The sequence below is a fragment of the Lepisosteus platostomus genome, chromosome 26 (genome assembly GCF_059453375.1).
Source record: "Lepisosteus platostomus isolate fLepPlt1 chromosome 26, fLepPlt1.hap1, whole genome shotgun sequence".
NCBI classification, from domain to species: domain Eukaryota; kingdom Metazoa; phylum Chordata; class Actinopteri; order Semionotiformes; family Lepisosteidae; genus Lepisosteus; species Lepisosteus platostomus.
Genome location: NC_142636.1, coordinates 7,185,942 through 7,210,347, shown reverse-complemented (window position 1 = coordinate 7,210,347; position 24,406 = coordinate 7,185,942). Strand labels below are relative to the sequence as shown.

Here is a 24,406-nt window from a genome sequence, read left to right as displayed (position 1 = left end):
TATTGATTAAACAAATAATTTGTTCACTCGCAAAGTCCAGTGTGTCTGCCGGCCTCCAGGTATTTCTGCAGCTCAGGCCTGAGAGAAGAGACTTCCGAATAAAAATGTAAGGAAGCAAATGAGCAGTGCCATCACTTAGCACCGAGGATTTAGAGCTCAGCTGGAAAAAAACGCAGGTGTGTCCCAGCAGGACTGGGAACCGCTTGCTCGGACAGCTCCATCCTAGAGGGCTTCAGCGAACCTCTGAGCTTCACTCCGTCTCTAATCTTAAACACTTAACTGGACGCATTATTTTGGATGAAAAGTCTTATCACCTGATTTTTGAACAGTTCGGTGAATTTTGAACTGCAAATTGCAGTCTGGAGAGGTACCAGTTACCTGTGCATTTTTTCTTTTTTGCTACAAGAAAACTCGATTTTAAAACAAATTAACCATTTGTGTTGTCAAGAGGACATGGTCCCTTAAAAAAAAGGCACCACCCCATTCCTTTTCGTGATTCGCTGATCTGTCTCAACTAGCCCCGCCCATTGCAGCTAGTTATTGGTTCAACTACTTGTCCCTCAACCGAGGTCTTTTCAACACCGTATTCTCATTGGTTAAAAAACTTTCTATTTTTATGTTTGCGGAAGCTGGTGTGTGTGAAGGCTGTGGGCGTTTTTGCGTGTATTTTATACTACCATTTTTCTCATAAGCAGGTTAGGGTTAAGTATATTTTTCTAAGACCTGAACCGGGTTTAACATAACAGAAAACGTAACTAAGGAAGGTCGAAAGTGGTGAGTGTCAAAGAGATGAAACATGCAGTGCTAATGTCAGGGCCTAATGCTGCCTTCAACTCATTATATAACAACTTCACAATTTAGAGTTTACGTATATAAAAAGTGCTACTAAGTCTACTAAGCTCTTACCAAGCTACATCGCTGAACTCTTTTTAAATGCACGCTATGTCCCAGAGGTTGCACCGTTTACTAAAACGTAACGCTGGGTCTCCAACTTAATTCCTGTGGAAGCGAGTCGAGTATTTTCTGGTTCTTGCGTCCCCAGGACTTGATGCTGCAAAGATGGTCTGATTATTGAATTAACTGAGTACTGGAAATGCATTATTCCAATGTTTCTAACCGAGCTCCGAACCGTAGCTTGACTTGAGCTGTACCTAGAAAATAAACGTCCTGTGTGGATCTGAGACAGAAGAGTTTAATTCAATTCAAACTTCATTGTCCCCTAGGGACAATAAAATGTTAAAGTATCGACATCATGTTTAAAATGTTTATATGATGTCGATATGTTTGACTGCTTAGGTTTGAACTAAACCTAAAAAGGGCACTAGATAATGGAGACGTGTCTGGCGCAAGCGGGTGTGAAGACTGTCCTGATCGCTCGGGCTTCAGCGTGACTCGCCGGGGGTCGTAATGACCTTAAGAACATCGGACCAGATCACTTTATTGGCCATTAGGAATTTGTCTTTTCACAGACCCCAACTTGCTCCCCATGAGACACACAGACAGGGGGAGAAGCTGGAGGTCAGAGCGCAGGGTCAGCCATTTATACAGCACCCCTGGAGCAGTTGGGGTTCAGGGCCTTGCTCAGGGGCCCAACGCAGTAGGATTCCTCTGCCGACTGCGGGATACGAACCGGAAACCTCCCAGCCCCAGGCGCAGATCTTCAGGCCCAGAGCCTTGTGTCCACAGCCCAGCCTCTCGATACGAGTTCATTGTAACGTGGAGGAAACGTGAGGCTCGTCCCTTCTTGAGCCGAAGGATGTGACCATCTCATCAACCTCATTAGAATAAGTCATTTATAGCTTTTTGGGTCCTGAACAATAATTGTAGCTTGAACGGACTAAAGCGATCAAAGTAGCCGAATGCTTTCCCACCTGTTGATTTAAAAAGACTGGCTGACATTTATTTGGAATTGAGAAAAGGACTTCGAGATATCATTTAACCCCGCTTTTGTTTTGGGGGATAAAAAGACGCAGAAGTAATTTATTTTCTCGTTTCTTTTCTCGCCTGTCATGGAATATCACAGTTTAAGTGGTGATGGAAAAATCAGAGTGTAGGGAAGCTTATGAGCGTCAGGGAGAAAAAAAAAATTTTTTTTGCGTTTAATCAAAAAACGTATTGCGTATAAATGAGATAGTATTGCGTTTAAACAAGAAACTTAAAATATTTTTTTAGCCGTGGCGCTAATAAGGTTCCTTTCCGATTCCTGTTATATAATATTGAAACTCTTGTACTTTGAAGGTATTGACGGATTAGTCTTTAAACTGTGATGGGGTTTGAATTGTTCGGTTTCTGGTTCTCTCAGTGCGAATTTACGGTTTCAGTTTCTTTAAAGACCCCGCACGTGTGAACGTTATCTGCAGGGAAAACCCATATGGATACGTCAGAACATGCAGACTCCACACAGAAGACCCCCCTCAAGTGAATCAAACCTGGGATCCAAGAGCTATGAGATGGCAGCTTTAGCCTCTATGCTCTGTGCTGTAAAATTAGAAAGTCACCCCCTAGGAGTTTAGGGGACCCCATACTAAGCTGCATGGCAAGAGCAGGCTGTGATGAGGAAGAGGAGGAGATTAAAGGAGTTGCAGCCCTTGGTGAAATATCAGTTGTCAAATTGTGCGTTTGTGCATCAGCACGCTGGCTTTCCCTGCTTGTGCTCCAGGTGTGCTGCTGGCCTGTGGTTCCTCTGGATGTTGGGGCTGCGAGCTCTTTTCGGGATCGGGGTCCTGGTGACGTCGCGCTGCGTGCGGGGAGGCGGGGTCCTTGCACACAAAGGGGAGTGTCCTGTGATCGGTGGGCGTGGCCTACTCAACGGGGTGTGTACCAGACTAAGCTCCTCCTCCTCCATGGAGCCAGCCCGCCCCATCAAATACCTCAGGTAAGTAATAATAATAATAATAATAATAATAATAATAATAATAGCTTACACTTATATAGCGCTTTTCTGGACACTCCACTCAAAGCGCTTTACAGGTAATGGGGACTCCCCTCCACCACCACCAATGTGCAGCATCCACCTGGAGTACACCCTTACCACAAAATTTCTTTTTATGAACAGACAAGAGATTGATACCTGAAGAAGGCTTAACAGCCGAAACACAGCGTCTCTTTTCTTTCCAGCATGGAATAAACTTTTACTTGTTCATTTGCAGCCTGTGCATGCTGACGCAGCTACTTACTTGAACAAGAGATTGTCCGATATTCTGGGTTGTCACATTTATGTGCCAATGATGTCCCAAGAAATACTGTTTTTAGCACTAAGAATTTCTAGTAATAACACTTGTAAATAACACTACTTAAGTGTTAAATGTATTTTATGTATTAATTGTGTACTGTGTGTGACCGATGAGGAGAGAAGTCAAATTCTGTGCAGTGCTTTCCATCAGTATTACCTAAACGGGACTCTCAAGTGTACAGATCTGTTTTCTAACTGTAGTAACCCTGTGTTGTGGGCAGTAGATGTACTTGCTTTAATGGTGTAAGTAGAAAGTTTCCCCTCAATGGTATGTGGGTATTTACAAATGCCATTTTGTATTCTTATAATTATCTTTCATTTTTATAATAGTTTCTTTGCTCCAGGTTATTGCCTGATGTGCCTGTGATATCTGAGTTAGCGTCAGTATTGTGTGAACAAGTGCTGAGATGTAAAATGGCCTTTGGAATACGGGAGTGAACTGAGTGTCACTTATGCTGACTATAGTGTCTGTGTCTCTATCTGTGTGTCTGTCCTTGTGTCTCTGTGGGTGTGCGCTTCTCTCTGTGTCTCTGTGTGTGTCCTTGTGTCGCTGTGTGTGTGCGTCACCATGTGTCTGTCCTTGTGTCTCTGTGTGTGTGCTTCTCTCTGTATCTGTGTGTCTGTGCTTGTGTCTCTGTGTGTATGTGTCTTTCTGTGTCTGTGCTTGTGTCTCTGTGTGTATGTGTCTTTCTGTGTCTGTCCTTGCGTCACTGTGTGTGTGCGTCTCTCTGTGTCTGTCCTTGTATCTCTGTGGGTGTGTGCGTCTCTCTGTGTCTGTCCTTTCGTCGCTGTGTGTGTGCGTCTCTCTGTGTCTGTCCTTGTGTCGCTGTGTGTGTGCGTCTCTCTGTGTCTGTCCTTGTGTCGCTGTGTGTGTGCGTCTCTCTGTGTCTGTCCTTGCGTCGCTGTGTGTGTGCGTCTCTGTGTCTGTCCTTGTGTCGCTGTGTGCGCGTCTCTCTGTGTCTGTCCTTGTGTCTCTGTGGGTGTGCGTCTCTCTGTGTCTGTCCTTGTGTCTCTGTGGGTGTGCGTCTCTCTGTGTCTGTCCTTGTGTCTCTGTGGGTGTGCGCGTCTCTCTGTGTCTGTCCTTGTGTCGCTGTGTGCGCGTCTCTCTGTGTCTGTCCTTGTGTCTCTGTGGGGGTGTGCGTCTCTCTGTGTCTGTCCTTGTGTCTCTGTGGGTGTGCGTCTCTCTGTGTCTGTCCTTGTGTCTCTGTGGGTGTGCGTCTCTCTGTGTCTGTCCTTGTGTCTCTGTGGGTGTGCGCGTCTCTCTGTGTCTGTCCTTGTGTCTCTGTGGGTGTGCGCGTCTCTCTGTGTCTGTCCTTGTGTCTCTGTGGGGGTGCGCGTCTCTCTGTGTCTGTCCTTGTGTCGCTGTGTGTGTGCTTCTCTCTGTATCTGTGTGTCTGTGCTTGTGTCTCTGTGTGTATGTGTCTTTCTGTGTCTGTCCTTGCGTCACTGTGTGTGTGCGTCTCTCTGTGTCTGTCCTTGTATCTCTGTGGGTGTGTGCGTCTCTCTGTGTCTGTCCTTTCGTCGCTGTGTGTGTGCGTCTCTCTGTGTCTGTCCTTTCGTCGCTGTGTGTGTGCGTCTCTCTGTGTCTGTCCTTGTGTCGCTGTGTGTGTGCGTCTCTCTGTGTCTGTCCTTGTGTCGCTGTGTGTGTGCGTCTCTCTGTGTCTGTCCTTGCGTCGCTGTGTGTGTGCGTCTCTGTGTCTGTCCTTGTGTCGCTGTGTGCGCGTCTCTCTGTGTCTGTCCTTGTGTCTCTGTGGGTGTGCGTCTCTCTGTGTCTGTCCTTGTGTCTCTGTGGGTGTGCGTCTCTCTGTGTCTGTCCTTGTGTCTCTGTGGGTGTGCGCGTCTCTCTGTGTCTGTCCTTGTGTCGCTGTGTGCGCGTCTCTCTGTGTCTGTCCTTGTGTCTCTGTGGGGGTGTGCGTCTCTCTGTGTCTGTCCTTGTGTCTCTGTGGGGGTGTGCGTCTCTCTGTGTCTGTCCTTGTGTCTCTGTGGGTGTGCGTCTCTCTGTGTCTGTCCTTGTGTCTCTGTGGGTGTGCGTCTCTCTGTGTCTGTCCTTGTGTCTCTGTGGGTGTGCGCGTCTCTCTGTGTCTGTCCTTGTGTCTCTGTGGGGGTGCGCGTCTCTCTGTGTCTGTCCTTGTGTCGCTGTGTGTGTGCTTCTCTCTGTATCTGTGTGTCTGTGCTTGTGTCTCTGTGTGTATGTGTCTTTCTGTGTCTGTCCTTGCGTCACTGTGTGTGTGCGTCTCTCTGTGTCTGTCCTTGTATCTCTGTGGGTGTGTGCGTCTCTCTGTGTCTGTCCTTTCGTCGCTGTGTGTGTGCGTCTCTCTGTGTCTGTCCTTGTGTCGCTGTGTGTGTGCGTCTCTCTGTGTCTGTCCTTGTGTCGCTGTGTGTGTGCGTCTCTCTGTGTCTGTCCTTGCGTCGCTGTGTGTGTGCGTCTCTGTGTCTGTCCTTGTGTCGCTGTGTGCGCGTCTCTCTGTGTCTGTCCTTGTGTCTCTGTGGGTGTGCGTCTCTCTGTGTCTGTCCTTGTGTCTCTGTGGGTGTGCGTCTCTCTGTGTCTGTCCTTGTGTCTCTGTGGGTGTGCGCGTCTCTCTGTGTCTGTCCTTGTGTCGCTGTGTGCGCGTCTCTCTGTCTGTCCTTGTGTCTCTGTGGGGGTGTGCGTCTCTCTGTGTCTGTCCTTGTGTCTCTGTGGGTGTGCGTCTCTCTGTGTCTGTCCTTGTGTCTCTGTGGGTGTGCGTCTCTCTGTGTCTGTCCTTGTGTCTCTGTGGGTGTGCGCGTCTCTCTGTGTCTGTCCTTGTGTCTCTGTGGGTGTGCGCGTCTCTCTGTGTCTGTCCTTGTGTCTCTGTGGGGGTGCGCGTCTCTCTGTGTCTGTCCTTGTGTCTCTGTGGGGGTGCGCGTCTCTCTGTGTCTGTCCTTGTGTCTCTGTGGGGGTGCGCGTCTCTCTGTGTCTGTCCTTGTGTCTCTGTGGGGGTGCGCGTCTCTCTGTGTCTGTCCTTGTGTCTCTGTGGGGGTGCGCGTCTCTGTGGGTGTGCGTCTCTCTCTGTGTCTGTCCTTGTGTCTCTGTGGGTGCGCGTCTCTCTGTGTCTGTCCTTGTGTCTCTGTGGGTGTGCGCGTCTCTCTGTGTCTGTCCTTGTGTCTCTGTGGGTGTGCGCGTCTCTCTGTGTCTGTCCTTGTGTCTCTGTGGGGGTGCGCGTCTCTCTGTGTCTGTCCTTGTGTCGCTGTGTGTGTGCTTCTCTCTGTATCTGTGTGTCTGTGCTTGTGTCTCTGTGTGTATGTGTCTTTCTGTGTCTGTCCTTGCGTCACTGTGTGTGTGCGTCTCTCTGTGTCTGTCCTTGTATCTCTGTGGGTGTGTGCGTCTCTCTGTGTCTGTCCTTTCGTCGCTGTGTGTGTGCGTCTCTCTGTGTCTGTCCTTGTGTCGCTGTGTGTGTGCGTCTCTCTGTGTCTGTCCTTGTGTCGCTGTGTGTGTGCGTCTCTCTGTGTCTGTCCTTGCGTCGCTGTGTGTGTGCGTCTCTGTGTCTGTCCTTGTGTCGCTGTGTGCGCGTCTCTCTGTGTCTGTCCTTGTGTCTCTGTGGGTGTGCGTCTCTCTGTGTCTGTCCTTGTGTCTCTGTGGGTGTGCGTCTCTCTGTGTCTGTCCTTGTGTCTCTGTGGGTGTGCGCGTCTCTCTGTGTCTGTCCTTGTGTCGCTGTGTGCGCGTCTCTCTGTCTGTCCTTGTGTCTCTGTGGGGGTGTGCGTCTCTCTGTGTCTGTCCTTGTGTCTCTGTGGGTGTGCGTCTCTCTGTGTCTGTCCTTGTGTCTCTGTGGGTGTGCGTCTCTCTGTGTCTGTCCTTGTGTCTCTGTGGGTGTGCGCGTCTCTCTGTGTCTGTCCTTGTGTCTCTGTGGGTGTGCGCGTCTCTCTGTGTCTGTCCTTGTGTCTCTGTGGGGGTGCGCGTCTCTCTGTGTCTGTCCTTGTGTCTCTGTGGGGGTGCGCGTCTCTCTGTGTCTGTCCTTGTGTCTCTGTGGGGGTGCGCGTCTCTCTGTGTCTGTCCTTGTGTCTCTGTGGGGGTGCGCGTCTCTCTGTGTCTGTCCTTGTGTCTCTGTGGGGGTGCGCGTCTCTGTGGGTGTGCGTCTCTCTCTGTGTCTGTCCTTGTGTCGCTGTGTGCGTCTCTGTGTCTGTCCTTGTGTCTCTGTGGGTGTGTGCGTCTCTCTGTGTCTGTCCTTGTGTCTCTGTGGGGGTGCGCGTCTCTCTGTGTCTGTCCTTGTGTCTCTGTGTGTGTGTGCGTCTCTCTGTGTCTGTCCTTGTGTCTCTGTGGGTGTGCGTGTCTCTGTGGGTGTGCGTCTCTCTCTGTGTCTGTCCTTGTGTCTCTGTGTGTGCGCGCGTCTCTCTGTGTCTGTGTGTGTCCAGTCAGGAGGAGGCCCAGCGGATCGACGAGGAGCTCTTCACTGAGTATCGCTTCAGTGTGGACCAGCTGATGGAGCTCGCCGGACTGAGCTGCGCCACGGCTATCGCCAAGGTCAGGACACGAGGTCCAGAAGTGGAAAGAGTCCAGTGCTCTTGCAGGGCTCGCGCAGGCTGTCCGCCGAGCCGTGTGCTGAAAGAGCAGCTGTGAAGGCAGGTCGTAGGCCCGCCAGCAGGCCCTGTGGAGGTTGCTTGTAAATGGAGCTGGCACACTGCCCTGCAGTGCAGAGGAGCTGAGGTTAGCTGAAAGCTCATCCGCAGTGATCTGACTGCAGTTTGCGCTAATGAGCTCGTTTTAATAGGATTGGGCTTCTCCTTGTTTTAAGCACTTCTTGCTGTGAAGGAGCTAAACCTGTAAAGACTCGACCCCCTGCAGCTGTACTCGTCCTCTAATCTGCTTGACTGTTTACTCTCAGTGGATAATGCAAGTTTTTCAAGAAAGGGCGCTAGTTACCATTAGATTTTATTTCTTGATTGTAGCCGTGTTTTTTAATAGTCTAATAAATATTTTATAATAAACAATTTTTTTATAGTTTCACGTGATGCTCAGGAAGTGTTTATTAGTCATTTTAATACTCATAATAAAGTATTCGAAAATGGTGTGTTCCATAGTGGTAAGAATGGACCAGGATGTGGTATGACCTGTGGACTGTAAAGTAGTTGCACACCTGGCCTTTTCCACAGTGTGTAGTGTCACTGGAACAAAGGCAAATTCTAAGTCTCTTAATGAGAAGCATCATAATTGGGGCACGTGTCCTTGATGCATTGCAGAAGGCAACAGCAGACCTGACTAATAAGCTTTGGACAACGTCCTGGTTTTGCAGGATAAAACTGGGATGATTAAAAAAGGCTCAGTGAAGGCAGGACTTCACTCTGGATGGGATCCCAGTCTGAAAACAGAAAAGTAATGGTGGTGTATGAAATTGAGTACGTTGCATCAGCCAGCAAGAACATCGGAGGAGTAGTAATGATACAATTATTAGAATGAAAAGGATAATTGAAGGTGTGTTGATAGTGCTGGCCAACCCTGGTCCTAAAGAGTCTCAGCCCTGCAGGTTTTCTGTGTCACCCTCCGATCAGCCTCATTTCTAACCACTTTGAACCGTTTCATCTTGACACTTTAAGATTAAGAAGACTGGTGTGGAAATCATTCTAAATGAAAATACCAATGCCACTTAATTCTGTACGGACCACAGCTGGCCAATCCTAACCAAACTGTTTAAGATAACATCACTTTAGTGGCACTATACAATTTCTTGCATTAGGAATTTGTCTTTTCACAGACCCCAGCTTGCTCTAACCCTAACCCCCCGCCCATGGGAACTGTTATTTGTAATCTAAGCCTTTTGCATAAATTACAGTTCAGAACAAAACCGGTCAGATGAGATCCTTAGCCACAGAGCCACTGCTCCGCCCCTTTAATTAACTGATCATAATCCCACGTATTCCTAGTCTTCACAAAATGTTGAATTAAAGGCAGTCCATGAGTCCTGCTGCTTTCTGATTCTCCAGAATCAGGGATATCCACCTCCACCCCCCTTTACATGACGTTGCTTTTAGTGAGAGAGTGTGTGAGGAGTTGGTGTGTGTCTCTCAGAGAGAGTGTTATGCTCCAGCCTTCATGGATCAGGGTGCTCTGTGCACTAACAGGCCGCTTGTGTCCTGTTCCAGGCGTATCCTGTGTCCTCTCTGACCAAGAGCCCCCCTGCAGTGCTGGTAATCTGTGGTCCAGGCAACAACGGGGGAGACGGCCTGGTCTGCGCCCGCCACCTCAAGCTCTTCGTGAGTGTCCGCAGCTCCTCGCTGCGCCAGCTTACAGACAAGAGGCCCTTCGGCCAGGCCATCATGTCTGATCGCTGGTCCGGTCTCGTCCAGTCATGTCTCGAGGGAACCAGGTTGTTGGCTTCAACAGCATGTCCGAGTAACTTGTTCCGGGCAACCACCACTCTTTGTGTAGAGGAGCGTCCTGTTCTTTTCCTCCTTAGTGCTCAGAGGATTGCCGAGTGCACATTCAAAAGGAGCTGTAAGGAACCAGGAGAGATGTCAGGGGGCAGTGGAGGACGCTAGCTTGCACCATGATGATTGGCATGAGTCCCCTGATGGTCAACCTTGTTCTTAGGGCCTTCTGAAGTCTCTATCAAAATGTTCCCCTTAGCCCTACTTATGTATGTAACCAATTTGATCACTGAGCTGTGTTGTTTCAAGCGGCTTTGTTGTTGTTTTTTTGGCATACATGACAGGCAGCACAGTGGCATTATGGTTAGTACTACTGCCTCCCAGCTCCAGGGCCCTGGGTTTGATTCCAGCCTGGAGGGGCTGTCTATATGGAGTCTGTATGTTCAGGTTAGGGCTGAACAGCAGCTCACTTTTCCAGGGGGGGTTCAGTGAGTTTAATACTGGGGGGGCGGGGTTGTTTCCACCCAGTACAACCAGGAACTGTAGAGAAATTGAACTGGATGGCCAGGAAGGGCAGAATGATGTCCTTTCCTTTGTGTCCTGGGCCCCGTGTCCGAGCTGCACGCTGTGTGCCAGCCTGTGCCGCCCCAGGGCGCTCCCAGCCTCTCTCAGGACCACTGGTCTCTGGAAGGGGCGGATGGCAGGACCACTCAGCACAACAAGAGCACAGTTTGCACTTGCCGTGCGTCTTAGATGACAGAGATTTCAACAAGCAGTGTTTCCTCTCCTGCCTCCAATGCATGATGCTTTAACGAGTTTTAACAATAACCAGGATAGATAAAGAAGATCATAAAATACTTGTAGGACAGAGCTGAGATCTAAAAAACCACAAGCCTTGAGCCAGCACTTACAGCTTTGAAGGGTTTGGGTACTTTATTGTTTGGAGATTTGTGGTATGAATTTAGCACGGTGATAAATTCTGGTTTTATGGACATAAGCCACAGTGACATAAAGACTAGTAATAAAAGGTAGTACTGACTCCAACAGAGATTGCTACTGCATGTGTTTGATAATTCCCCATGTGCTTATTCAGTGTAATGATCCACTGAGCAATTAAGATGCACACAAATACCGACGTATAGAAATGTATGTGAAATATGTGATTTGGTAGAAGAATAAGCGAAGGCAGCACAGTGGTGCTGTGGGTGTTTGCATAACCATCTAGTCCATTTATCACTCAGACACTTGATCATAGATCACGCAGATCATAACTGGCGATAGCAAACTCTTTCAGTATCGACACAGTTCAAGACAACACAAGTTAATGAAAGTGTTTCTGGTTACAAACCTGAACACTCATTCCTCATTCACACAGAGCTTACCACCTTGTTAGCATGCAACACATAGGCAAAATTAATAAAGAAATTACTGGCAGATTTGATTAGCCCTTTGAAGTACAGGGGTATCAATAACAAGCCTGTTAACCAAGTTAACTGCTCACATCTAGGTGTGAACACATAAAGGTTCATGCCTTTAGAGAAGCAGTCTTGCTCCCAGAGCCCAGGCTGTTGAACTGTACATAAGTCTCACCCATTATTACCAGTAAAGCAGTGCCAACAGTCGACGCACTCCTGTGGGGAGCTGGGGTGCACACCGCGCCCTGAATTCCAGCACGTGCCGGGCGCGCTTTTTCTCGGCACATTCAGCCTATGCTGTTCTATACCAAGGGCTGTCTGCTTGTCGCTGCAGGGATACGAGCCCGCCATTGTGTACCCCAAGCGGCCCAGCAAGCCCCTGTTCGAGAGCCTCACCGTCCAGTGTGAGAAGATGGGCCTCCGCTTCCTGCCCGAGGTGCCAGCCGAGGTGGGCAGACCCCCCCCGCCACCACTTTCGTCAGGCGTCTCTGCAGGCAAAACACCGAGCACAGAAACGATGCACTCAAACACCACAGTGACGGGTACTGCTCGGCTTCACGCCTGACGCAGGGCCTGATGCAGATGGTCTTGGAGAAGGAATACTTATGTACCACAGGCGGTGAAAATTCTGATAAACTGCTGTGCAGGTGGTGTGGTGTAAGTGCACATGTTCTGCTGAGTTGAACAGGTGGGAGGAAGCTTAGAGCACTACTGTATGTTCAGTAATGAGCCATCAGTGCTGTACTGAAACTGACCACTAAGGGGTGCATTTTGCTCCCTGGATAAGATACTTTTTTGTTACCAGCTTTTGAAATAACAGTCCGGCCCAGGGAAGGGGTTTTAAATTTGCCTTTCAAATGAAAACAAAAAACAGGTAAGACAGCTTTGGAATGAAAGTTGAATAGTTTTGCTTGATTACTGATCGACTTAATCTATTTATGCCAATGATCAAATCTAGTTGACAAAGTTTTAGTGTCTGTAATTTTTTCCCGTTAACACTCAGTTAATGGATTTAGCAGCTGATGGACACAATTGCTGCAGGCAGACCAAACCCTGTAGTGTCACGTTTTGTTACCGAGTCTGTTGCAGGCTTGAAAGTGAAGGACTATGTTGATCTGTGTGGTTCTGGCTGACTGTCTCCCCTCTCCGCCTGGCAGCCGGACCTGATCGACGAGGCCTATAACCTGGTGGTCGATGCCATCTTCGGCTTCAGCTTCAAAGGAGCCGTGAGGGAGCCGTTCGGAGGCATCCTGAGCACCCTGAAGAAAGTCACCGTGCCCATCGCCAGCATCGACATCCCCTCTGGTCAGTACAGGGCACGGCCTGAGCTCAAGACAGCAGCTCAAAGTCCGTCTGCCAGCTATATAAAACGCCTCAAGTTAACCTTTCCTTTAGTTGTCTTCTCAAGTGTTTACTGGGTTTAAGGATGTTGTACAAAGCCCCATCAGCTGATCATTGAAAGTACCTCTGATGATATTTACGAATCATGAAAGGAAAAGAAGACATATCTAATGCTCATGTTTCTATGCAATCAGTGTCTCCACAAGTACATCATTTGTCTTGACCATGTGTTTAGATTCTTTATGCAACACCCTTAAACCTTAAAGAACTAAAGGGAAATTTAAACTAAGGGTCTTAATTGTTTGATAGAAGCTTTTTAACGTGGTTAAAAGCCCTCAGACATTGCAGCATCGCAGAACCCTATCCCAGGCATGCAAGGTTTATAGGAGTCCTCAGTGAGTTGTATGTTCTGCTTTGCAACAACTGGGTTGAAATGCAAACAGGAATGTTTAGGGGTCCAGGACCTGTGACCGGTTAACGACGACACCTTGCAGTGGTTTTCATCTCCTTTTTTCACTCATGGTGGGATAAGAACTCCGGGGCTGTCGAACTCCTCCTCCGTGTGAAGACAGGAGCAGCGAGCTCATCCTCTCTCTCCCTCCCCCCCAGGCTGGGATGTGGAGAAGGGCAATCCCGACGGCCTGCAGCCCGACATGCTCATCTCTCTCACCGCCCCCAAGAAGGCCGCCCAGCTCTTCCGAGGGCGATACCACTACCTGGGGGGGCGCTTTGTGCCCCAGGCGCTGGAGAGCAAATACCAGCTCAACCTGCCCGAGTACCCAAGCACAGACTGCGTCCGCCGGCTGATGTAGCGCCCAGGGCAGTGGGTGTGGGGGGGGGGGTACTGCACACCACAGTGCCACAGCATGTACAGTGATGCAGTAGACTAGGGGGGTTAGCTTGGTGCCTTAGTTCAAGCACCAGGCTACAATACAGGGCCATTCTGTCTTACACAGAGCAGCCACCAGTGCAAACCCAGAAACCTTCTTGGATGAGAAAAGGAAGATGTCCTGATTCAGCCACATAGAACTAATCTTTCTGATCCCTTGGCAACCAATGGGCTGCTGTAGGAAATTTCAATAGTTCCAGATCATGCAGTGAAATGCAACAGCCATTGCAGCTCAGTCCCTTCCTGACTACAGGATGTTATTGCAGTTTTTGTTTAAGGGGATCTTCTTAACGCTCCTGCAGGCCTGAGGGAGGACAGCGCCACACCAACAGAAGCTCATGGGTGACCTCGCTGAAACTCAGCAAGGGCATGTGTAACTCAGAGTGCAGTCAAAGGGGAAATCTCCTCACTAGACGGAGAACCCCACAAGAACAAGACCATCTCTCCATCCTGGAAATGTTATTCTTCCTGAATAAAATAAGGGGCTCCAGCTCACCTGATGTTTTTCTTTATCTGTGAAAGACCACAAAGTGTTTATTTTTTTAACCCCAGGGCTGAAACATTTCTGATCACCAGTTTTCACTGCAACAGACATTTTATTTCCCTAATAGTATAAATTGATTAACAACGGGGGTAACTGGACATGTTTATTGTTGTTAAAATATGACACGTGACAACTGAGACTTCAGTTAAAAATCAGAATCTCCTGGCCGCTTGTACAAAATTGTACAAAGTTGAATTTTTCCCTTAAGTGCTCCATCAGTACAAGGCTGTCACATACTGCAGCTGGAAGCGCTGGGGCCAGCTGCCACATTAAGGGAAAAAGAGTGCTTGAGGAGCTCCAGTGCGGGCAGGCAGGTTTTACTGGTTTCTGCAGAGGCAAGGGGAAGAGCTGAGAAAAGCTCTACAGCCAGGCCCCGCCCTTGAGACATTCTGTCTCACACAGAGCAGCCACCGGTACAAACCCAGAAACCTCCTTCACGGATGGGGAAGGGAGGAGGTCCTGATTCAGCTGCACGGCCCTCAGCTTTCCGATTCCTCGGCATGCGATTTCAGCTTTGTCAATCCTCTGCGGTTTTGACAAAGTGTCTTTCAGAGTTGAGGCACCAGCGTCTGGCAGACGCCTTATACCTGTGCTGGCGAAGCTTCCAATTCTGTGAACAGCCGTACTGACAACAGCAGCGGTCTTTAGATTGTGTTTCAGGGAGATTATTGAAACAGAGGCCAGATGCAAAAAATTGTAGCAAATCTGTCCTTTGAGTCACGGGATCATATTTCTATTGGTTAAAAAAGCAATTCTTTGTTCCAAGTCCCTCACACCCTCCAGAGAGACGGGACAAGTCCGAGCCCATACTGGCAGTGCAATCAGCTGTGTGCAAACCTCCCCCAGACTGCAGTCGTTCCCCATGAGCAAGGCCTGGTGTTTTCCAACGTGTCAGTTCACAGTTTGGGCACAAGGACCTGTACAGCGTTTCTACCAATAGAAGCGTAATCAGAGGAGTGTTTGGCTCACTCCCCTCACTCATCCTGTGCTTTCTTCTTCTTTTTCTTTTTCTTCCTGCTCCTCTCCGAGTCCTCTGCCTGTTCCTCCTCGGGCTCTTGTCTGCACTTCTTATTGCTCTTCCTCTTCTTCCTGCATTCCTCCTCCTCCTCTCCGGCACCATTTCCCTGCTCCTGCTCCAGGATGGCCTCGCTTCTACCCCTCTTCCCTTTCTTCTTCTTCTTCCGGGGCAAATCCTGCTGCCCACTTGCCCCCGTCTCGGAGCAGTGCCCCTCCTCTTCCATCAGGGCCTCCCTCTCCTCCAAGCGCTGCTGCTGCTTCTTCTTTTTCTTCTTCCTCTTGCCTGTCCTGCCCTCCTCCTCCTCCTCCTCCTCCTCCTCCTCCTCCTCCTCCTGCTGCTGCTGCTGCTGCCCCCTGCTGGCGGGGCTGGCGTTCGAGCCCCCTGGCTGGGATTTCTTGCCGTATTTCTCCAGGAACTCCCTCTCCTGCTGCTCCAGCCTGGCGAGCTTGGCGCTCATCTTGAAGCCGTGCCGGGCTCCCCTGGAACAACAGCACACATGCCCGTCGCAGACCGCTTCTCATTGAGGAAGGAAAGGTAGCGGCAATGCAGAAACAGTAAAGGATTTCATTTTGCATTACTGTTAACTATGCATTTTATTTAAAAAACGGCACCCTCTGCTCAAAAAATGAACCGAATTCCCTCTTTCCAAAACTAACTCTCTCTGGACTTTTTTTTTTGGAAGAGTCAGGCCTGGAAGGAACTGGTTTTCCTCGTTTCCAGTGCACAACTAGCTTCTACTGGGATAAAACCCAAGTATGAGGTCGTCCGTCACGCGCCTCAGTAAGATCACAGATCACATGGGCTGGAGTTGTTTCCGGGACGTGTACCTGTACTCCCCTGACAGACAATGCCAGCCTGACTTGAGAAAGAAGCCGTAACTAACAAAACCTTCACAATATAATCTACGAAGGACGCTTCATACCCAGGTTTCCTCAAGACTTTCTGTGTGTGCGATTCTTGACATTGACAGTAAAAAAACGCAGGTGGAGCATTGACATTTTTAGAAAGGCTTTCTCTCGTGCATACAGAGCTCGCTCTAACAGAAGTTCAAACAGGGAGCTTGCAGGCTGCAATGGAACAGGTTTACTCCACGCTGAAAGGAAAAGAAAGGAGAACTTTTTCGGCTATGGAGTCTTCTTTGTCTTATTGTCACCTGAAGAAGACTCCACAGCCGAAACGCTGTCTCTTTTCTTTTCAGCAGGGAATAAACCTTTACCTGTTCATATGAAACATCCTAAGTATTAAATACAGATACTCACTTAACTTTGACATGAATGCAGTTCTACTGCTTTGTGCAACCCCCTTGAGAGAAAATTTAGCTTAAGTCATCTTACATAACTGGCAAAACATCGCCTTCAAGAAAATGCAACCAACAACCCAAAAAAACACCTTAACTGAACACTAGATGATGCATCGTCTGGAACAGCAGCAGTATAAGGCTTCAGGAATTTAAGTGCCCCTGTAATTTATAATCTGATGCAGGGGTGATTTTTTTTTTTAATTCGCCTGACCATTCTTTTGTTTCGTATGAATTCTGCAGCCTGGAATTTCTTCCACGAAGATAAAAAAGGGGACATGGGAAATCCTCTCTTCAACAGCCCTCACCCAGGGTAATGACACACAGAGAGGGGAAAAGTTCGCTACACATTGAGCATTAAGATGGAGTTCTGTTGCAACCATGCAAAGAAACTTTAGTTAAACGTTTGCCATTCTGAGGCCAACAGCAAAGGCTCATTCTGATTCTGGGGCTCTTTTGAGAAGGTTTGCCGATATCTTACGCTTCTAATTGTGCAGCGTAATGCAAACACACAAGTGTGAGGCCTGTCTCTACTCTGCTCCTGCTGGGATTTTAGGCACGGCCACCCGCAGGCTCCTAGCACACACGGTGCCGGACTCTTCTGGAGCGGGCTCCGAGCACTGAGCTCTGTCCCTCAAGCAGGGTGTGTGAAAGCATGGAGGGGGACATGTTGAACATGTTCTGAAACCGTCCAATATGCAGAAAGGCTTCCTTACATGATTGAAAACATTCTAAAGCCCAGGTCAATGAGGATATCCGTCACCCCGTCGCCAGCGGGTAGGGTGTAACTTACTTGTGAGCCGTGCGCCCCCCGCAGACTTTGATGAGGTCATCATCCGACAACCTGCCCACACACAGAGAAGAGAGGCCCTGGGTCAGTGCGATCGCGAGCAGCGCTCCACCTGTTCTCACATGACACAGAGACTGACGGCTGGCAACACTGCTGTCCTCCGCCAAAGCCGTGGAACTAAGAGTTTCTTCAGAACGTAACCACAGGCATTTACAAGGACAAGCGCATGACACCCAGGCCACGACTTGGATCAAACAGAATTACTGTAAGGGACTGCGAATAAAAAGATTTGATATGATGTGAATTCTGTGCTCATTTGGAACTGGCTGGCCTCTGGTGGGCTCATGCGCCTGTGAACAGGCTGTTACAGTTGTGTTTTGTGCTCACTTGGTGGTGGAGGACAAGTCCAATCTCCGGTCTTCGTCCTCAGAGTCACTGCTGTCCGCCGAGCTCCCCGGCTTCTCCTCGGGCTGCTCTTCCCCCGACAGCAGGGTGGCCGACTGCAGAGGGAGAGAAAGAGGAATCGGGTCACACACCTCCTTGAAACTGGACATTCCATTGGGATAATCCCACTGTCCTGCACAACCTGGACACTCCATTGGGATAATCCCACTGTCCTGCACAGCCTGGACACTCCATTGGAATGACCCTGCTCTCCAGTCAGTATTGAATATTCTATTGGAACAGTCCCGTGCTCCTGCACAGTTTGGATCTTTTTTGGCTTAAGTCCTTCTCCTGTCAGTATTGAATGATGTACATTCTCCCAAATTTCCTGCACAACCGCAAGGGCACGATTACTGCAGGCGCTGGCCTGGAACTGACTGCAGTTGTAATCAAGGTTCAACCCATAGCTCACGAACAACACGAGAAAGAAACCCAAGAATGGCTCTACATGAGAGGAGGCCACCTGACCCAATGGGACGACACGCACAGACACAGCGGGGCTCAGCGCGAATGACACACAGTCCACTCCCGGCGTGGCAGTACAGGCCTCTGTACCTCAGAGAGACCACTTTACATCACCCTGCCTCTCACACGAGGAAGGTTACAACCCAGAGGCTGTTTGGCCCAACTGGCTCGTTTGGTAGTTAATTAATCTTTGGATCTCTGCAATCTCCTGGGTGGCTCATTCTGCACTGGGTTTAAACCCCTTACTCCCACAGCCCGCTCTGTGAAGAAGTGCCCCCTTTTCCAGTTTAAATCTGCTTCCAAGTAATTTCCGCTGCTGCCCTTGGAATCTCTCCCCCACATCAATCCCATTCGCCCCCCCCATCCTTCCTGCCCGATCCCTTCTCCCGCCTGCCCCCCCTGCTCCCCGGCGCCCCCTGTCTGTCAGCCTGACCGACCTTGATGAACCGGCCGTACAGCTTGGCCCTGCTGAGCTCCGCTTTCCGCGGCTTCTTGTTCGAGACGGGCCCCTCCTCCTCCAGCAGCTTCTGCACCGTCACGCCGTCCTGCAGCACAGACCAGCACACCAGAGGGGTGTCCGGCAGCCTCTCAGTTCAATGCAATGCCATTCGAGATGCTTTACTGGCACGACCACTGAGTGAAATCAGGGTTGCCAAAGCAAAACAAACACAATTAACATAAAACAATCTTCAGACATTTACAATACAGACAGATCATCAGCTATTTACATATAAACATATGGAGCATGACTGACAAGACAGGTGCACTGTTCCTCAGGCTGCGACAGGAGGTCACATACTGGGCTGCCGGTTCAACTGAGTTCCCTCCTGCCTCTCCAGTGTGGGAGTTGTTGTGATTCTGGCAGGTGTGGGAATTCTGGGGTTAGATTTGTAAATCTGGGGAGGAATGTTTGTCTAATCCCAAAATATTTGGCACAGTGCTTCTCTTTCTGTTTCCCCAGTCAGCACCACAAGAGCGCTGGTGGTTCTGCAGGGCTGGGGACACTGCAGAGGGCTGCACTGTGATTAAAGCCCTGTGCAAACTAAGACGAATCATCCTTGCTCATGCAGCAGCAGTACCGCTCAGGCCTCGAGTCTCTCCACATTGGAGCGAGTCCTGGCTTCTGCAGATGGGCGCTAGCCCATCGTGGGGTTATCCAAATGATCCCTGCACCCACTCCTACGGTGCTGAGTGACAGGGGAAGGGAACCTTGTCAAAGGACATTCCAGTGCAAACTATCCTTCCAGCAGGGAGCCTGGAGCCCTACTTCTCTACACAGCCCCCAGTGTCAGCACGAGACTTCCCCTTGACAGAATGGTGACTCATTACGCTGCAGGGTGAGCAGAAGACACAATGGCAGCGTCTGCATCCATGACTGTAGTCCACAGTCCCTGGCGGTAAGCCCAAGGCTCGCTTGCATAAAACACTAAATATTCGATATAGATCCCTTTCCCCATAGTGAGGGTATTGACCACACATTTAAAAGGAAGTTCCGTTCAAGGGTGTTTATGCAACTGGCTACAGGCCTCAAACACCCCTTAAAATGTCTCCCTGTATTACTACTGGCTACCATATGATTCGTATTCAGTTAACATATTTGCTTGCCCATACATCCTGTACCGAGGGAAGGGCAGCTGTCGTCCTCCGGGGCTGCACAGAGGCCTCTGGGCCTCCGTCCAGCTCAGACCTTAAACACTGATCATAACGATAGAGAAAAACTCAGGCAACCTGTGTTTTTAGGGTTTAATCATCTGCACCAATAAAACCTGCCAGGCTCTAGGGCTCTCTAATCCCTTAAACTTCATTTTGAGCACCTGTTCCAAATTTACAGGTGTTGAACTCAGCAGATCAGGAGCTTTACTTATCATGGCAGGTGAACCAAAAACTTGCGGCTGAGTGCTGCAGGGGTAGGGTCTGTGGGGACCCCCGCAGTACCAACAGGCTTGCAACAACCCCGACTCCTCCACACAGGCCTGCATTTCATCCACAATCTTCCTCCTCCTGTAGTCTGGGAGTTGCAATTCCAAATTAAACGGGGGGATATTTCACTATGGTCATTTTTAAAATGATTATTTTGAGATGCGCTGTGAGAAACCCTCTCGAGCTGGGTGACGGCAGAGTCCGGCCCACAGGGCAGAACGCGCAGGAGCACTGACCTCGCTGGACTCCACAGACAGGCCGGCCGCAGCCTTGTTGAACACGTGGTCCCACCAGTGGAAGGTGAACTCCTCTCCCGGACTGTGGCCCACCTGAGAAACACAGACACGATCCCCCCTGAGCGACACCTCAAGAGGAGACAGAGACCCGATCCCCCCTGGGCGACACCCCGAGACGAGTCAGAGACCCGATCCCCCCTGGGCGACACCCCGAGACGAGTCAGAGACCCGATCCCCCCTGGGCGACACCCCGAGACGAGACAGAGACCCACATGGTTTCAACAACAGGAGGTAAAAGGACCTTACCCCGGTCTTATCGCATTTCACTTTCACTTTGATGGCTTCCGAAATCCCGTTCTCCCGTTTACCCAGACCTTTTCCTGAAACAGCAGGAAGGAAACAAAGGTGAGGAACAGTATTCGAGGGAAATCTGGTTGTGCAGTCCGTACTGTTGCTTTATTGTGTCCCAGTGCCAGTGCCAATGTTCCCTCTAATGCTTAATGGCCGGTGTGCGCAAAAATTTCAAGTTGTGCACATTTTTTTCCCCAGTGCCAAAAACCTGTGCGCACTAAACTGAGTGTATGTAAAATTGTAAACCTGAAATTATTCTTTTTTGTTAATATAGTCATTCTTACAGAAGCATAGAGATCCAAAAAACCGGGACAGCGATTCCACAAGCCCAGTCAGAGAGACTGAGTGTGGAGCCAGCAGGAGCAGGGAGGTACGAGACCACGAGAGCACAGATATCGATGATCGAGTAGCGATAATAACGCACACAGCCAAGTTGGGCCTCTTGCAGCCAGTCTCCTGTAGTCAATTTAGCATTTTTCAATGGACAACTGTGTTTGTTTTATCATTATATATATTTTTTAAAAATTGTGTGCAGTTTAATTTCCTATGTGTGCTGTTTTCATCATGCACACAGCTAAGAGGGAACATTGCTCAGTGCACTGAGGGATGGTGTGTCAATGGGTGGAGGGGGTATAGATTAATTATCTATTGGAAGCTGTAGGTCAGTGATCGATAAATGGGGCTTCTGAATCCAGGTGATTCACATTAACAATAATTATAATCATTCATTACACTTCTATAGTGCTTTTCTGGACACTCCACTCAAAGTGCTTTACAGGTCATGGGGATCCCCTCCACCACCACCAGTGTGTATCCCCCACCTGGATGATGCTCCAGTCCGCAGTCAGTGGGGAGGAGAGCAGAGTGATGAAGCCAATTAATTCAATTAATTTAATCAGGACACCCTCACCCATATAGGGACCGCCAACATGTACGAGTACAATAACTCAGAGGCCCGTGGATCTTCATCTTATCTTGTCCACCACATAAATCCTGTCCTCTTCGTTCCCATCTAGACCAACAGCTGTGTCTCCTGCTGGTGCTCACGCAGTTTTGCTGCACTGCACCGTAGCAAGGCGCCGTGGGGGCGCCAGTAAGCGGGCAGCCCCGGGCCGCCCTACTCCCCCCCTCCCCGGCCGCTCACCCTGCTGCCAGCCGTGTCGGAGCAGCTGCCGCTCGGCGAACTTCAGCCCTCGGCTCTTGTCCTCCGCGGCGTCCGCCATCGGGGCCAGAATCCTGCACGGCTGTAGAGCGGCGAAAGAGTTAACATCTCACCCCGACGTTATGGACGACGTTTGCTTTGCAATCAACTCCCCCCCCCCCCCCCCCAGAATTCGTCATCCGTACGTTTTTAAAGGAGTGATGATTAGATCTGCACTTAAACAAGTCCCCCGAGTATGATTAGAAAGCCAGTCGCGTATGTCGACATGTATATTATACGGTGAGCACTGCGTTCAGCTCGGCAACAATTGCAAACCCTTTATACATCTGTGCTAAAGCTGAAGGGTACTTTTTGTCCTTAATAATTTATATACACAATAAGAATTAAAAAAGCTCTGTACACTCTGGTTATGAGTTGTTAACATAGCACAGTATAGGTCTACATGCTGTAACAGTATAAGACATGAAATACACTCAGTACGGACACAAACAATCCAACACTTATAATTGTTATTATTATAATAATGTGTGATACTGTGCTTTCAGAACTGCAATAAATGATACATAGACATATACTAGTACCGTAAAACCATTATAAATTTATCTTGATACTTTTTACCTGTTGTAGAATACAGATGAACTCAGTATTGCAGTTAAGCCATAAGTAAGATATTAAAGTTATGGTCTTGCGATAACCATGCCGTCGGCAGTACAGGCAGCCATGACAACGGAAGTATTAACTTTGACCTTTAAGAGCCATTACACTACTTCCTTTGTTTGTGTCCTTAGCAACCGCTCCCTTCACCACCACCAATAGCAACAACAACAATATCTCTCAGGGCATGGAAGTACAGTAGCTCTTTGGAATTACATTCAAATTTGAATGTAGTTTCGTGTTTAAAGGCTTACAAAGTTGGTGATATTATTATTATAAAATACTGAAATATGCTTCCTTTTGAAGAAGAATATATGTTAAAACTACGTTTTGAATATGCCAGTTTCATCGCACGCGCAAACACAAACATGCACACACTCACACCAGGGGCCAGTTTTCCCAGATGCCAATTAACCTACCAGCATGTCTTTGGACTGTGGGAGGAAACTGGGGCACCTGGAGGAAACTCATGCAATGCAAGAACCGTTACACGAACCATAGTGTTTTGAATATACTGTATATTAAAGCGTATTCGCCCGGCTGGGGTACGCGGCGAGGGGCAGGACAGGGGTGGAAGTGGTCAGGGCGGGGTTTAGGAAGCTGCCCCACAGTGAAACGGGCGTACAGTCTGGGGAGATCGCCCGTTTTCCGTGTAAATAGTTCCCTGGTTCCGCACCCCTGTGTGTTACTCTGTCTCTTTTCTCTCGCTCGCTCGCTCTGGCGGGCTGCCTTCTCTCCCTCTCTCGACTGGGCGGGGGGGTGCTTGCGGGCTGGTGGTGACGAAAAAATAAATAAAGCGCCGTTTTTAACTCCGCAAATCTGAGTCTCTGCGTCCGTCCTCACCGAACCCGAATTCGTTACAATATTAATTGCTGCTATTTCTTACATGGGGTTTGAAGAAATGGATTTGGACGTATTCTAAAGAACAATGCAATGATTTATTGGTCCCAGTGGAACAGCGACTGGGACCTGTCGGAATACCACGGTACGAAAGCGGACACAACGCACATGTTTTCCACACTTTTGTGGAATAATACAATAATACAAAGGAGACACGTATCCAAATAAATCAAAGTGAAAAAAAAAAAACCAATACATTGCCAGAGGTAATTGCAAATCAGAATATAGTAGGTTAAGGTTTTAACACACATCAATTATGTTCTTACCTTGTTATTTTATGACGTTTTTAAAGGAGGTCACGTAATATTGCATTTCCAACTTACAAGCAGTAAAGCAGGTAGTAGCATTAGACCGTCTTGTTTTACGAATGTGATATCAACCCAGTATTACTAACAGGTTAATTATAAATAAATGTTCTCTTTCCATAATACATCTTGCGAAATATAACACTGTATCAAACTCCCTAAATCTAACATTCACATTTAAATGTTTAAAGATAAAGTTTTGTAAGTCTTCCAAAATAACTTTGTATATACAGTATACAGGTAATAAATAAATGTGTCAGGTTATTTTTCAGCCCACAGAACACACATGAATCATCCTGTTCATGTTTGAATCTAGAAAGTGATGATTTAAAGGATAAAACCTATGAACAATTTAAATGTTATTTATTTGACCTTGTTTGTAAGGACGTCAGTCACTGTGTCCAAACTAATTACCGGTTAATATTTACAAGTATTGCATTCCAGAAGAAAATAAGGGGGGGTAGCAGGATTAACACAGATCTTTTATGTTGCTAAATATTACAATTGTAATTTTATATCCTGTATTTACGCACTATCCAAGAACAGACAATACTCATTTCTGATGATGTGGAGGGACCACATCCGGCCAGCAGGGGTCGCGCGTTACTCAAATTACGAGACTCGTACAGAGGCGCACACGCTGAAGTGCAGGGCTGTGGTGTGAGGGTGTGCAGCTCTCCAAAATCTCAACCAAAGACAAACTGAGGGTAAGTACATGCCACAGCTTGGGTTAGGTGGCCGTAACTCATCCTGGGCCCTGGGAAAGTCGTAGCTTGTAACTGTAAAAGATGGGCATCGGCTTTTAATTGTCTCTCGCTTTTGATTTACAAGTGGGAGTCAGGATGCGGAGCTCGGGAGCGACAGCTCTGCTGTTTATCTGCGCTCCCTAGCTTTCTGGCAGGAAACGGGGAATGCGCTCAAAGCTGCAATCGCTGCCCGCCTGCTGCTCAGCCGGAAAAAAACACTCCATTATCATCACAGCATGGAGTTAGTATTGCGGGCCGCAATCGCCGGTCCTCGGCGGGACACCTTCCACATCCTGTAACAGGAGAGGCTCAGTGACCCCCTTGACCTCCGCGGCCATTCAAGTAGCCACGTCTCCACGACTCCCCTCAAAACATTACT

At 48.8% G+C, this 24,406-nt stretch overlaps 2 protein-coding genes across 5 annotated transcripts; one reads left to right on the top strand and one right to left on the bottom strand.

Annotated features, from left to right (window-relative positions):
* Positions 1-587: 587 nt before the first annotated feature.
* Positions 588-13,690, top strand: naxe (NAD(P)HX epimerase). 3 transcript variants are annotated; one of them, XM_088620373.1, is made up of 7 exons: positions 588-695; positions 2,660-2,875; positions 7,601-7,709; positions 9,326-9,436; positions 11,300-11,413; positions 12,123-12,270; positions 12,916-13,690. In XM_088620373.1, the coding sequence occupies exons 2-7, from the start codon at positions 2,688-2,690 to the stop codon at positions 13,116-13,118; spliced, it is 873 nt and encodes a 290-aa protein (XP_088476499.1). In that variant the 5' UTR covers positions 588-695; positions 2,660-2,687; the 3' UTR covers positions 13,119-13,690. The 3 variants fall into 3 exon arrangements, with proteins under 3 accessions (XP_088476499.1, XP_088476497.1, XP_088476498.1); XM_088620371.1 differs by having other exon boundaries at positions 606-774; XM_088620372.1 differs by having other exon boundaries at positions 606-774; positions 2,631-2,875.
* A 139-nt stretch (positions 13,691-13,829) lies between these two features.
* On the bottom strand, positions 13,830-22,167 carry gpatch4 (G patch domain containing 4). Of its 2 annotated transcripts, XM_088620370.1 has the most exons (9): positions 22,041-22,167; positions 21,405-21,504; positions 20,216-20,289; positions 19,910-20,002; positions 18,191-18,298; positions 17,232-17,344; positions 16,848-16,898; positions 15,097-15,236; positions 13,830-15,060 (listed from the first exon to the last, which is right to left on the bottom strand). In XM_088620370.1, the coding sequence occupies exons 2-9, from the start codon at positions 21,481-21,483 to the stop codon at positions 14,714-14,716; spliced, it is 1,005 nt and encodes a 334-aa protein (XP_088476496.1). In that variant the 5' UTR covers positions 21,484-21,504; positions 22,041-22,167; the 3' UTR covers positions 13,830-14,713. The 2 variants fall into 2 exon arrangements, with proteins under 2 accessions (XP_088476496.1, XP_088476495.1); XM_088620369.1 differs by having other exon boundaries at positions 13,830-15,236.
* Between the last annotated feature and the right edge of the window lie 2,239 nt (positions 22,168-24,406).